Source organism: Rhipicephalus microplus, chromosome X (assembly GCF_043290135.1).
Source record: "Rhipicephalus microplus isolate Deutch F79 chromosome X, USDA_Rmic, whole genome shotgun sequence".
Lineage (NCBI taxonomy): Eukaryota > Metazoa > Arthropoda > Arachnida > Ixodida > Ixodidae > Rhipicephalus > Rhipicephalus microplus.
Window position 1 is genome coordinate 502,214,046 of NC_134710.1, and position 12,617 is coordinate 502,226,662.

Consider the following 12,617-nt stretch of genomic DNA (forward strand, 5'->3'; position numbering starts at 1 on the left):
TCTCTCTATCCGCGTTTCATGACATTGGAATCGAGCAGCGACGAGATACTTTCTTGGACGGTATTATCCGAAGGCTCACATCGGTGAGGCCCGACCCTTCCCTTCGAATGTTTGAAATACATGATGGTGTATTGTACCGTTGCAATATGCGTCCTGACGGCCCCGAAAGACTACTCGTCGTTCCCATTCAATTGCGTCACACTGTTCTCGCCCAGCTTCATGATGCACCTACAGCGGGTCACCTCGGCGTGTCACGGACCTACGACAGAGTTCGCCGGCGCTTCTTCTGGCCTGGCATGTACCGCGACGTCTGCCGTTATATTGCAGCCTGCGACCCTTGTCAACGACGGAAAAAACCAAATGCCCCTCCGGCCGGACGTCTTCAGCCACTGCACATCCCACAAGACCCATTCTACCGTGTTGGCGTGGACCTGCTTGGCCCTTTTCCTACGTCAGCTGCGGGTAATCGGTGGATTGCAGTAGCAACCGATTATGCTACCCGATACGCGATCACACGGGCCCTTCCAACCAGCTGTGCAACTGACGTGGCCGATTTCCTTTCGGAGGACGTCATCTTACATCATGGCGCCCCTCGACAACTCCTTACCGACCGAGGCAGCTACTTCCTTTCCAAAGTGGTTGATGACCTCCTCCGCTCCTGCGCCACTAAACACAAGCTCTCGACTGCTTACCATCCACAAACAAATGGTCTAACGGAGCGCCTCAATCGCACCCTCACCGACATGCTCTCCATGTATGTCTCCGCCGATCACCGCGACTGGGACACTACGTTACCGTTTGTAACATTCGCGTACAATTCTTCCAGACACGACACCGCTGGGTTCTCTCCTTTTTTTCTGTTGTTCGGCCGTGACCCTGCGCTACCTTTCGACACCCTCCTGCCGGCCGGACTAAATGACAAGTCTCAGTACGCTCGTGATGCAATAATGAAGGCCCAAGCGGCACGCCAAGTTGCTCGACGACGCTTACTGGACTCCCAGGACAATCAGAAGAGCGTATACGACGCCCGCCATCGTGACGTCCACTTCACACCCGGAGATCTCGTTCTGTTATGGTTCCCCTCGCGCCGCGTTGGACTTTCGGAGAAGTTACTCCCACGCTATTCAGGTCCCTACCGTATCTTACGCCAAGTAACTGACGTCACATACGAAATCACCCCTACGGACCCCGCCATCCTTCACCCTCACACTGACGTAGTGCATGTTACGCGACTCAAACCGTATTACTCCAGTGCCTCCTGATTAGCACCGGGTCGGTGCTCCAGCCGCCGGGGAAATCATGTAACGGTAGGATGAGAACGACGAAGAAGACAAAGAGGAGGACGATGTTGTCAGATCTGTGAGCCAACTGGGCGCCATCTTGTCCACCACCGAGTTTATTCCTCGTTTTATAAAGTAAAGTTATTCTCCCGTAACATCATTACATGTATTGTGAAGTCTGTACATGGAACGCATGTGTTTATAAAGCATGCAAGTTCTTACTTTCACTGCATTTCCAAGCAGAGAAGGTTATTATTGCTATAGTGATTATAAGGACACTCTCGGCTGAATTTTGCAGTCGGTGTCGCTCACCGTATATGTATACATATTAATATATATATACAAAAACGAAAGAAGAAAAATAATCCAGAAAAAAATTCCGGTGCGCGGAATCGAACGTGGGACTTCTGAAGTGCAAGTGCGAGACATTAACCACTGAGCTACGAAGGAGCAACTTCATCAACGTTCAAACAGCAAGCTATTTATATCTATCACTTACCGCTGGTGACGCACATCTCGGGGGGTAACCATCGTGTTTTTAGCATTACCAGCAAGATGGCACAATGAGTACGCGTCGCCACATCACAACACGGCGGCGCGCACTCTCATCTCCTATGTGTACTTTGCCCCGCGGAGAGGAAGGGGTGGATGCTCATTCGCGCACCCTTATTTCGCCATGGGGAAGATCGTACGGCTTGGCGGGCTTTCACCGGAATTATGTTGTACTTATCGGCTGCACAAAGGTCACTGCAATCGTAGCACAGTCTCCGTTTGCAAAAAGGGTGCGCTTTTCAGACACAGCGAAAAAGCCAATCGATATGCTTATTTGCGTTCATCTGTACCTGTGAGTACATTTCGTGCGTCATTTGTGCGTCAGAAACGCGGGACACGCTTCGATCTGCTTGTCATTCTGTGCGTGGCCTTCCAATTTGTTGCTATCGCGTTCATTGTTTCGCCTTTGCAGCAAAGCTGTAACTTTTTGCACTGCATTTCCAAGCAGACGTGAGGTAAAACACCTGCTAGCCATGCTAACGACCCGGGTTTGATCCTCATTTGGACCCTACCCAAAATTGTTTAGAAACTATTTTATTCGCATCTTTCTCAATTGTTTTGGCCATGCACAAGATTACAATTTTTTGCTTAAAAACAATGACATGATTGATTGATATGTGGGGTCGAACGTCCCAAAACCACCATATGATTATGAGAGACGCTGTAGTGGAGGCCTCCGGAAATTTAGACCACCTGGGGTTCTTTAACATGTGCCCAAATCTGCGCACACGAGCCGACAACATTTCCACCTCCATTGAAAATGCTAAAACCAATGACGTCAATGCCAGAATTTCTGCAAAATAAGCTCTTTGCTAATGCATTTAAACAAAATTTGAATGACTAGTTGCACAGAGACCAAGTGTCATACATGAACACATGTTAAACACACACTACTGACTTTCATTTCAATATACTACACTGAAAAAAACAGTGAGCTGTCATGTTCATGGTACAGGGCATTTAAACACCATAAAAATACAGGATATGCAAACACAGACAAAAAAGAAAACTTCTTACATGCCCGCTAACAACTGAAGACACAAAAACTTTTCTATCCATGCCCATGCAATAGACGCACCCATCAATCTGGCATGTGTGGGTGTCTACATAAAAGACAACTGCTAAGACATTTGACTTGATCTTTATGCAAGTTATTCAACTGTTCAGAAATGCCCCAATTGTCAAATGCGTACCTTCAGTGCTATGCCGGTACAAAACTACATATTACCATAATTTTGGCGTGCATTTATACTCTCGACAATGTACGAAAGATGAGCCTCCAGTCATTCCAATACAACGCTAGCTTAGTCGAGAGTTCGACGGAATGCCATCTGGTCAGGTAAAGGCATTGTGGAAAAAACAGGTCACTGACCAATGTCAAACAAAACAATGACGTTTCGGGACCCGTACGGGTCCCTTGTTCACAATGGAATGACGGCTGAGCAACAGGTTCTTATGTAACGTTGAGCGCATGACGCAAAGTACGGGAGTACACGTGGTTTAGTGTGCCAGATGATCTATTGATTGTGTTACTTGTCGTCTGAATGATTAGTGATTCGAGGTTCAGTCTGGTTGTAAAATTCTTCTCCGTGGCCACGATGCGTGCGTTGTCCCAGCTTATCTCGTGGCCCGTCTTCTCGGCATGCTCTGCGAGTGCATTTGTCACTGTGTGGCCCTTGGCGACGTCATTCTTGTGTTGCATCAGACGTTTGCAGTAATTTCCACTCGTGCCAATGTACACAGATTCGCAATCGGCGCATGGTATCTTGTAGACCACACCAGGAAAGTGTTGCCGAGGGAGAGGATCCTTCACATTTAGCAACTCAGCCTTAAGCTTGCTTGCTGGAACATGCGCGATCTGTACACCACGTTTCCTGAATAGACGGGCTAGGGCTTCGCTTATATTTGGAATATAAGGAATCGATGCACGCTTTTTTGTAGACGATGTGTTATGCATGGCCTGACTAGTTGACTGCAGTTTATGCATGACGGATTTAGTTGTTTTCCTAATAAAAATCTTGGGGTATCCATTCTTGATCAGGTCATCTTCAATGATCCGGAGCTCCTCCTGCAGGCTTTCTTCATCGGAACAAGTGCGAATCGCTCGTTGAACTAAAGACCGAATCACTGAGCGTTTGTGGGCTACCGGGTGGACTGACTCATAGTCGAGGTATCTACCGGAGTGCGTTGGCTTTCGGTACACAGAGAAGGCGAGGCCTGTGGGAGTACGTTTTACAACTGCATCCAAGAAAGGGAGGCAACCGTCTTTTTCTTCTTCCACAGTAAACTTGATGGAAGTCTCGACGCCATTTAGGCAGTCAAGGAAAGCTTGGACGTCTTTCTTCTTTATCACGCAGAAGCAGTCGTCGACGTATCTCAGAAAAACCTTGGGTCTCGGCTGAAATGTTTCCAATGCTTTCTGCTCAATTGCTTCCATTGTGATATTCGCAGTTGTGACCGAAATCGAAGCTCCCATTGCGGTACCGAGAACTTGCCTGTAAATTCACCCTTGTACGAGAAGTAAGTGTTGGATAGGCAAAACCGTAACAAGGTGCACAGCTCGGTGACGTCGAACGGTGTGCGATCGGCCAATGTCGTGTCCTTGTGAAGCAATTGTCTGGAAGTGTCTACAGCAAGGTCGACGGGAACACTTGTGAAGAGGGAGCAGACATCAAATGAAACCAGTACTTCGTCGACATCCACAGTGATACTCTTCATTTTGCTTATGAAGTCATTGGTGTTCCGGAGGTTAGTTTCAGTCTTGCCTGCAAGGGGAGCCAGGATGCCGTGAAGATACTTTGAGAGGCTGTATAGGGGTGACCTAGTGAAATCTACTATGGGCCTTAGAGGCGTTCCGCTTTTGTGAATCTTCGGTAAACCGTATATCGCTGGAGCAGAACCATTGGTGCACAGCAGCTGGAAGTATAAGCTTTTTGCTGATGCAGGAAGCGTCTGAAAAATACTAGAGAGCGTCTTTTGCAGGCCCGTTTGGACTCATACGTCGACCGGTCAAGCACAACCGTCACGTTGCCTTTGTCCGCAGGAAGTACGGCAATCTTCTTGTTTTTGTGCAATGCCTTAATCGCTTTTTCCTCGTCTTCCGAGAGGACTTGCTGGCAGCCAGACTTGCGAATTCTCGATAGTATACTTACTGCTCTCGTACGGATTTCGTCTCGTTCACTTTCTCCAAGTAGACCATTAGCGTTTTCGACAGCACACACGACCTTGCGTGTGTCCGGCTGCTTTGCTTGGTTGAAGTTGAGACCACGGCTCAAAACTTGGCATTCCGCAGGAGTTAGCTCGTATGAGTACAAGTTCCTGACCTCGAACATGGGTCCTCTGGTTTTCCTGCCTTTCTCTAGCAAAGCACTCAGTTTGCGCTCTTGTGACGTTTCCTGCTTTTCTGTTCGTCGTCGCGATGCTTGGTTCGCCACTAGATGTATTTCAGGGAGTAATTCAGGCATGATGAATTCCAGCTGGCATGTTGCGAAGAAGATGTCAGTCTCAAGGCTCTTCACAGTCTGCTTGCAGTCTTCTATCCGTGCTTGAAGAAGCTGCCGTTCAGCTTTCCAAATGACTTGATGACCGAATGCCGATTTCACGGGGTGCTTTAACTGCAAAGATTTTGGGATGAGTTGCTTGGACTTACAGGTTACGTTGAAACGCAGGTGCGTCTTGAAGGCTGCCAGTCGTGTAGATAAGATGAGTCGAAGATGACGGAGATAGTGGGGGACTGTAAAACGTACGCCAAGATTAACAAGGATCCTACCTCGAAAGTCCAAACGGGCCTGCAAAAGACGCTCTCTAGTATTTTTCAGATGCTTCCTGCATCAGCAAAAAGGTAATACTTCCAGCTGCTGTGCACCAATGGTTCTGCTCCAGCGATATACGGTTTACCGAAGATTCACAAAAGCGGAACGCCTCTAAGGCCCATAGTAGATTTCACTAGGTCACCCCTATACAGTCTCTCAAAGTATCTTCACGGCATCCTGGCTCCCCTTGCAGGCAAGACTGAAACTAACCTCCGGAACACCAATGACTTCATAAGCAAAATGAAGAGTATCACTGTGGATGTCGACGAAGTACTGGTTTCATTTGATGTCTGCTCCCTCTTCACAAGTGTTCCCGTCGACCTTGCTGTAGACACTTCCAGACAATTGCTTCACAAGGACACGACATTGGCTATTCGCACACCGTTCGACGTCACCGAGCTGTGCACCTTGTTACGGTTTTGCCTATCCAACACTTACTTCTCGTGCAAGGGTGAATTCTACAGGCAAGTTTTCGGTACCGCAATGGGAGCTTCGATTTCGGTCACAACTGCGAATATCACAATGGAAGCAATTGAGCAGAAAGCATTGGAAACATTTCAGCCGAGACCCAAGGTTTTTCTGAGATACGTCGACGACTGCTTCTGCGTGATAAAGAAGAAAGACGTCCAAGCTTTCCTTGACTGCCTAAATGGCGTCGAGACTTCCATCAAGTTTACTGTGGAAGAAGAAAAAGACGGTTGCCTCCCTTTCTTGGATGCAGTTGTAAAACGTACTCCCACAGGCCTCGCCTTCTCTGTGTACCGAAAGCCAACGCACTCCAGTAGATACCTCGACTATGAGTCAGTCCACCCGGTAGCCCACAAACGCTCAGTGATTCGGTCTTTAGTTCAACGAGCGATTCGCACTTGTTCCGATGAAGAAAGCCTGCAGGAGGAGCTCCGGATCATTGAAGATGACCTGATCAAGAATGGATACCCCAAGATTTTTATTAGGAAAACAACTAAATCCGTCATGCATAAACTGCAGTCAACTAGTCAGGCCATGCATAACACATCGTCTACAAAAAAGCGTGCATCGATTCCTTATATTCCAAATATAAGCGAAGCCCTAGCCCGTCTATTCAGGAAACGTGGTGTACAGATCGCGCATGTTCCAGCAAGCAAGCTTAAGGCTGAGTTGCTAAATGTGAAGGATCCTCTCCCTCGGCAACACTTTCCTGGTGTGGTCTACAAGATACCATGCGCCGATTGCGAATCTGTGTACATTGGCACGAGTGGAAATTACTGCAAACGTCTGATGCAACACAAGAATGACGTCGCCAAGCGCCACACAGTGACAAATGCACTCGCAGAGCATGCCGAGAAGACGGGCCACGAGATAAGCTGGGACAACGCACGCATCGTGGCCACGGAGAAGAATTTTACAACCAGACTGAACCTCGAATCACTAATCATTCAGACGACAAGTAACACAATCAATAGATCATCTGGCACACTAAACCACGTGTACTCCCGTACTTTGCGTCATGCGCTCAACGTTACATAAGAACCTGTTGCTCAGCCGTCATTCCATTGTGAACAAGGGACCCGTACGGGTCCCGAAACGTCATTGTTTTGTTTGACATTGGTCAGTGACCTGTTTTTTCAACAACTACAACGCTAGCTCAGCCCTTAGTTACTCAAAGATCACATGCAGAAACGAAGCTGGGAATGAAGCAAAGCAACCTCAGCAGCTTCGACTGCAGTGAACTCACCTTTACACTTTGGCATTTTGAGCCAATGGGAGCTGTTTTCAGGATGATCTTTAGGGCATCCACGGTTCTTCCCGTGATGAAAGTTGAGGAACACTGCAACTTGGTAGCAGCAACAAAATTCCTTATTTCAACCAAAATAATTTCTTTAAAGGCAGTGACAACCAAAGCTTGGTAAACTAATCATGAGTCAACTCACTCGGATCGAGGCTGTGTGTGTGAGTTCGAGTCAGAATGAGAACAGATGAGTGTTGCTTAGCAAAATTCTGGGAAGCAATTCCTAAGCCCAATATATGTTATTGAGCAAGTCTGAGAGACCTCTTCCTCCCCTTTTTTTGCCAACCTATGGTTCATTACCATCTGGCTTATATTGGCTCTAGTTTACACTAATGTCTACTCACACATATTTAAATCAGCCACCTTAATAGTTATCCAGTGTGAGTTTTATGAGGGAGAGGAGAGTGCCTTGACAGCAATCTCTTTCCCCGGAACTTTGCGACAGACACATCTCGTGTGCATAATGCCTCGCTGAATTGCAACCACTGAAAACTTGTATCTGAAGGTACGAGGTCAAAAGGCTAATCACAAAGTACCAATTATATGAAAAAGACATTAAAGAGTATACACCATGATTGACAAAGTTTACTACATCAATGAGTTCACTCACTCGGACTCTGATCTAGGTGTGAGCCTATGTTGGTAATATTTTAGCGAGTCTGAGTATCAGTGAGTGCTGTTGAGGACAGCGCGAAATATATTTCTTGAGTGAAGTTCACTTCCTTCGCTAACCTATGTCAACAACCAAACTTTGTGGCATTTTTTTTTTTTTCATTGCAACAGAGGTTACCAGTCAGCGTCTAATCATGGGTGCTAATGCAGAAAACGCCGCGAAACATTCTTGTATCAAAATTTTTCAGTATGCAGCACTGATTAATTTATACGTGCACATGCTGCGAACAATAGAAGGTGAACACTACAGCAATTTTCTGTACATGCTCACACACTGTTGCTAAACAAGGCAGCATTACTCGTGAGCATCAACTCCTTTTACATTTGTAATATTGCCATATTCCTTCCTCAAGCTTGTTATCGCCCCGTTGCACTAAGGTCAGCGCCGGCCGTGCCTGCGGTGTTCGAGACCCTTCGAGGCTGTAGTAGATCGTTTTGTTAAAATTACACCAACTTTGTGCACATTAGTGATTATTCTGGAACCTACGTGGCTGCTAGCAATAACGCTAAAATATTCGACGGCACATCTACAAATGCCGACGCCCTTCACCACTGGTCCGTTGATTACTAGCCTACGCTCTGTTCGCCGCTAACAGTGCCCATGTGTCGGTGTAATCTGATCAGTTTTCTGGTCACAAGTTCGGCCCAATAAAAAGTATCTACAAATGCCGACGCCCTTCACCACTGGTCCGTTGATTACTAGCCTACGCTCTGTTCGCCGCTAACAGTGTCCATGTGTCGGTGTAATCTGATCAGTTTTCTGGTCACAAGTTCCGCCCAATAAAAAGTATCATGTGAACATCGAGAGGTACTGAGAACAAACCGCGATCGCTGCATTCCCGCCACCCACTGAAAAGAAGGCCGTGCGTCAATTTCTCAGCCTGTGCGCCTAATAGGCGGTTCGTCGAAAACTTCACACGGATCGCCGAGTCGCTCACTAACCTTACAAAGACCGACGTCGAGGCTTACAGAGACCAGCGTAGAGTTCAAGTGGGAAACCCCGCAGGAGGAAGCATTTCAAGAATTAAAACGACAACTGCAGACCTTACAAAGACCAGCGTAAAGTTCAAGTGAGAAACCCCATAGGAGGAAGCATTTCAAGAATTAAACTAACACCTGCAGACACCGCCAATACTTTCTCATTTCGACCAAAATGCCGACACGGAAATCCACATAAACGCAAGCAGTGTGGGGCTTGGAGCTGTCCTGGTGCAGAAGATTGACGGACTTGAAGGGGTCATCAGTTATACGAGCCGGTTGCTATCTAAGGCAGAAGTTAACTATTCCACAACAGAAAAGAAGTGTCTTCCCATCTGGGCTACCTCCAAGTTTTCCTCTATAAAATTCTCAAAAATGACTCATCTTATTGCACTTACAATAAATGAATGGAAATCGTGATTATAACAAAAACATCTTATCTTAATAACTTCTCAAGGTCAGAACACACAAAGCTCACAAAAGCAGTCGAGATTTTTTCAGCATAGGCTCGAAGTTACTCAAGCACATTCAAAATGTCCTGTGTAGCGTTACTTAATTTATATAAAGATAAATAAGTGTATATCTTGACCTTACAAAGACCAACGTCGAGGCTTACAAAGACCAACGTAGGGTTCAAGGGGGAAACCCTGCAGGAGAAAGCACTTCAAGAATTAAAACGACACCTGCAGACACCGCCAATACTTGCTCATTTTGACCAAAACGCCGACACGAAAATCCACATCGACGCAAGCAGTGTAGGGCTCGGAGCCATCTTGGGGCAGAAGATTGACGGACTTCAAACGGTCATCAGTTTTGCGAGCCAGTCGCTGTCTAAGGCAGAAATTAACTATTCCGCAACAGTAAAGGGGTGTCTTGCCATCATTTTGGCTATTTCTACCCTACCTCTACGGCAGGCCTTTCAATATTGTGAGCGACCAGCATGCCCTCTCTTGGCTAGCTAACTTGTAGGACCCTTCAGGTCCCCTCGCCTGATGGAGTCTGCGACTTCAGAAATTCGACATCGTCATTTACAAGTTGGGGCGAAGGCACTCGGACGCTGACTGCCTGTCTCGCACCCCCGTTGACCCACCGCCGCAGGACAACGAGGACGGCGACTGCTTCCTGGGAACCTTAAGCGCCAATGATTTTGCAGAGCGACAGCGTGCCGACCCTGAAATCAAGGTCCTTGTGGAATACTGAGAGGACAAGGCTGCCGTTCTTCTACAGGTATTCAAGCGAGGACTGGCGTCGTTTTTCTTGCATAACGGCATCCTCGTCAAGAAAAATTTTTCACCACATCGGGCCAACTACCTCCTCGTAGTACCTTCAGCGTTACGTCCAGAGGTTTTGGATGCTCTACATGATGATCTGACAGGTGCACACCTCGGTGTTTTCCGTACACTCGCAAGAATACAGGAGAAGTATTACTGGCCCCGACATCACTCTTTACATTAGGACATGTCGAGACTGTCAACGACGAAAGACACCGCCTACTAAGCAAGCCGGACTTCTGCAGCCTATCGAGTCACCGGGCCGACCATTCCAGCAAATTGGCATGGACCTACTAGGGCCGTTTCCAACCTCAACTTCGGGAAACAAATAAATCACTGTCGCTACCAACTATCTCACATGCTATACTGAGACAAGAGCTCTGCCTAAAGGCAGTGCATACGAAGTAGCGAAATTCTTCGTTGAAAACAACCTACGTCATGGAGCACCGGAGGCCCTCAATACCAACAGAGGTACGGCATTTACAGCTGACTTAACTCAGCCGATTTTGGCATACAGCCAGACAAGCCACTGCCGGACGACAGCGTACCACCCACAAACCAAAGGCCTCACCGAGCGGCTAAACAAGACCATCGCCGACATGCTGGCCATGTACGTCGTCGAACACAAGACGTGGTACGCCATCCTTCCATACATGACCTTCGCCTACAACACGGCGATGCAGGAGACTACGCAGATGTCGCCATACAAGTTGGTCTATGGAAGGAATCCAACAACAACGCTCGACGCCATGCTGCCAAACGTCACTGATAAAGAAAACCTCGATGTCACTGCCTACCTTCAGCGTGCAGAAGAAACTCGTCAACTCGCTCGCCTGCGCATCAAGAATCAGCAGGCGGCCGACAGCCGCCGCTACAATTTTCGATGACACTGCGTGAAATACCAGCCCAGTGAACGCGTTTGGGTGTGGACGCCGATACGCCGGCGTGGACTGGGTGAAAAACTTCTGCGACGGTACTTCAGACCATACAGGATAGTTCAACATCTCGGCCCACTCGAATACGAGATTGTCCCCGACGGCACTATGAACTCTCAGCGATGCTGTTTAGAGGGGGGCAATGCCACATTCCTCCCTCCAGTTTTTTATTGCCCCGTTGCACTAAGCTCAGCGCCGGCCACGCCTGCGGTGTTAGAGACGCTTCAAGGCTGTAGTAGATCGTTTTGTTAAAATTACACCCACTTTGTGCACATTAGATATTATTCTGGAACCTACGTGGCTTCTAGCGATAACGCTAGAATATTCGATGGCATGTCTATAAATGCCGACGCACTGCACCGCTAGTCAGTGTATCGCCAGCAGATGCTCTGTTTGCTGCTATCAGTGTCCCTGTGTTGCTGAAATCTGATCTTCAGCTTTCTGGCCACAAGTTAGGCCAAATAAAAAGTATCATCTGAACATCGAGTCTGTTGCTTCCGTCAACGTCGCGACCCCGTATGCACTGTATGCACAGAATAAAGCAACTTCAGGATTGCAATTTTAGGCATGAATTGTGGTGCAACTGAACACTACATACAGCAATCCAAACGACTCAATCACGTCGTACCAAAACTTTGAAGTGTCAGGCACGATGACAGAGTGACCACGGACATTTGGAACTATGCCAAACCAACATGACGATTCTTTATTTTTATAAATGGAATTTAAATACACAAAAACAATGCTCCATTTCGCTACTATAATTCACACATTCTGGCTGATGGTCAGTTTCCTTAAGCACAGTTGGAACCTGACTTGAAGCGGCCTTGCGACATAAGCACAAAATACCAAGATGAATGCAACAAGACTTGTCAATATAAGTGCATGCCAACAGAAGCGTTCACATTTACAAAACCCAGTAGACAAAAAAATACTCCCCCACTAATATCAAAGGCCCATTCCAATTACTACACGCCTTACAGAGACATGCCAGAAGACTCTCCTCGTGGTAACAATGGCACAGTGCACTTAGCATCATTTCAAAATTCTTTTCATACTTAAAAACAAAAATATTGCTGTATCTGAGAATGTATAAGGAGTGCTATTAAAATTTTTAGCACACAATAGTGTGGATAGCTGAACCATATTGATATTTCATGTCAAACTAATCAAATGGCCTGGGCAATGTCATCACTCACAGGACAAAACTTCACTTCTAACAACAAATATAGCCACTGTGTGTCCCTCTTGTTTAAAACTAATGTGGTTTCTTGATTAAAAAAAAAAAGTTATAACCATATTCTTTTTCGCTTTGCCCCTTGCACAACGATGTCTGTGCCTTCATCAGT

General features: G+C 46.9%; 1 protein-coding gene across 2 annotated transcripts in view; it reads right to left on the reverse strand.

Moving 5' to 3' along the window:
- Arpc5 (Actin-related protein 2/3 complex, subunit 5) overlaps nucleotides 1-12,617 on the reverse strand; it is a 62,064-nt gene that overhangs the window by 43,461 nt on the left and 5,986 nt on the right. For both annotated transcript variants that reach the window (XM_075881013.1, XM_037412961.2), the window contains exon 2: nucleotides 7,359-7,431. In XM_075881013.1, the coding sequence (XP_075737128.1) occupies nucleotides 7,359-7,431 (73 nt within the window). The remainder of the gene's footprint in view (nucleotides 1-7,358; nucleotides 7,432-12,617) is intronic.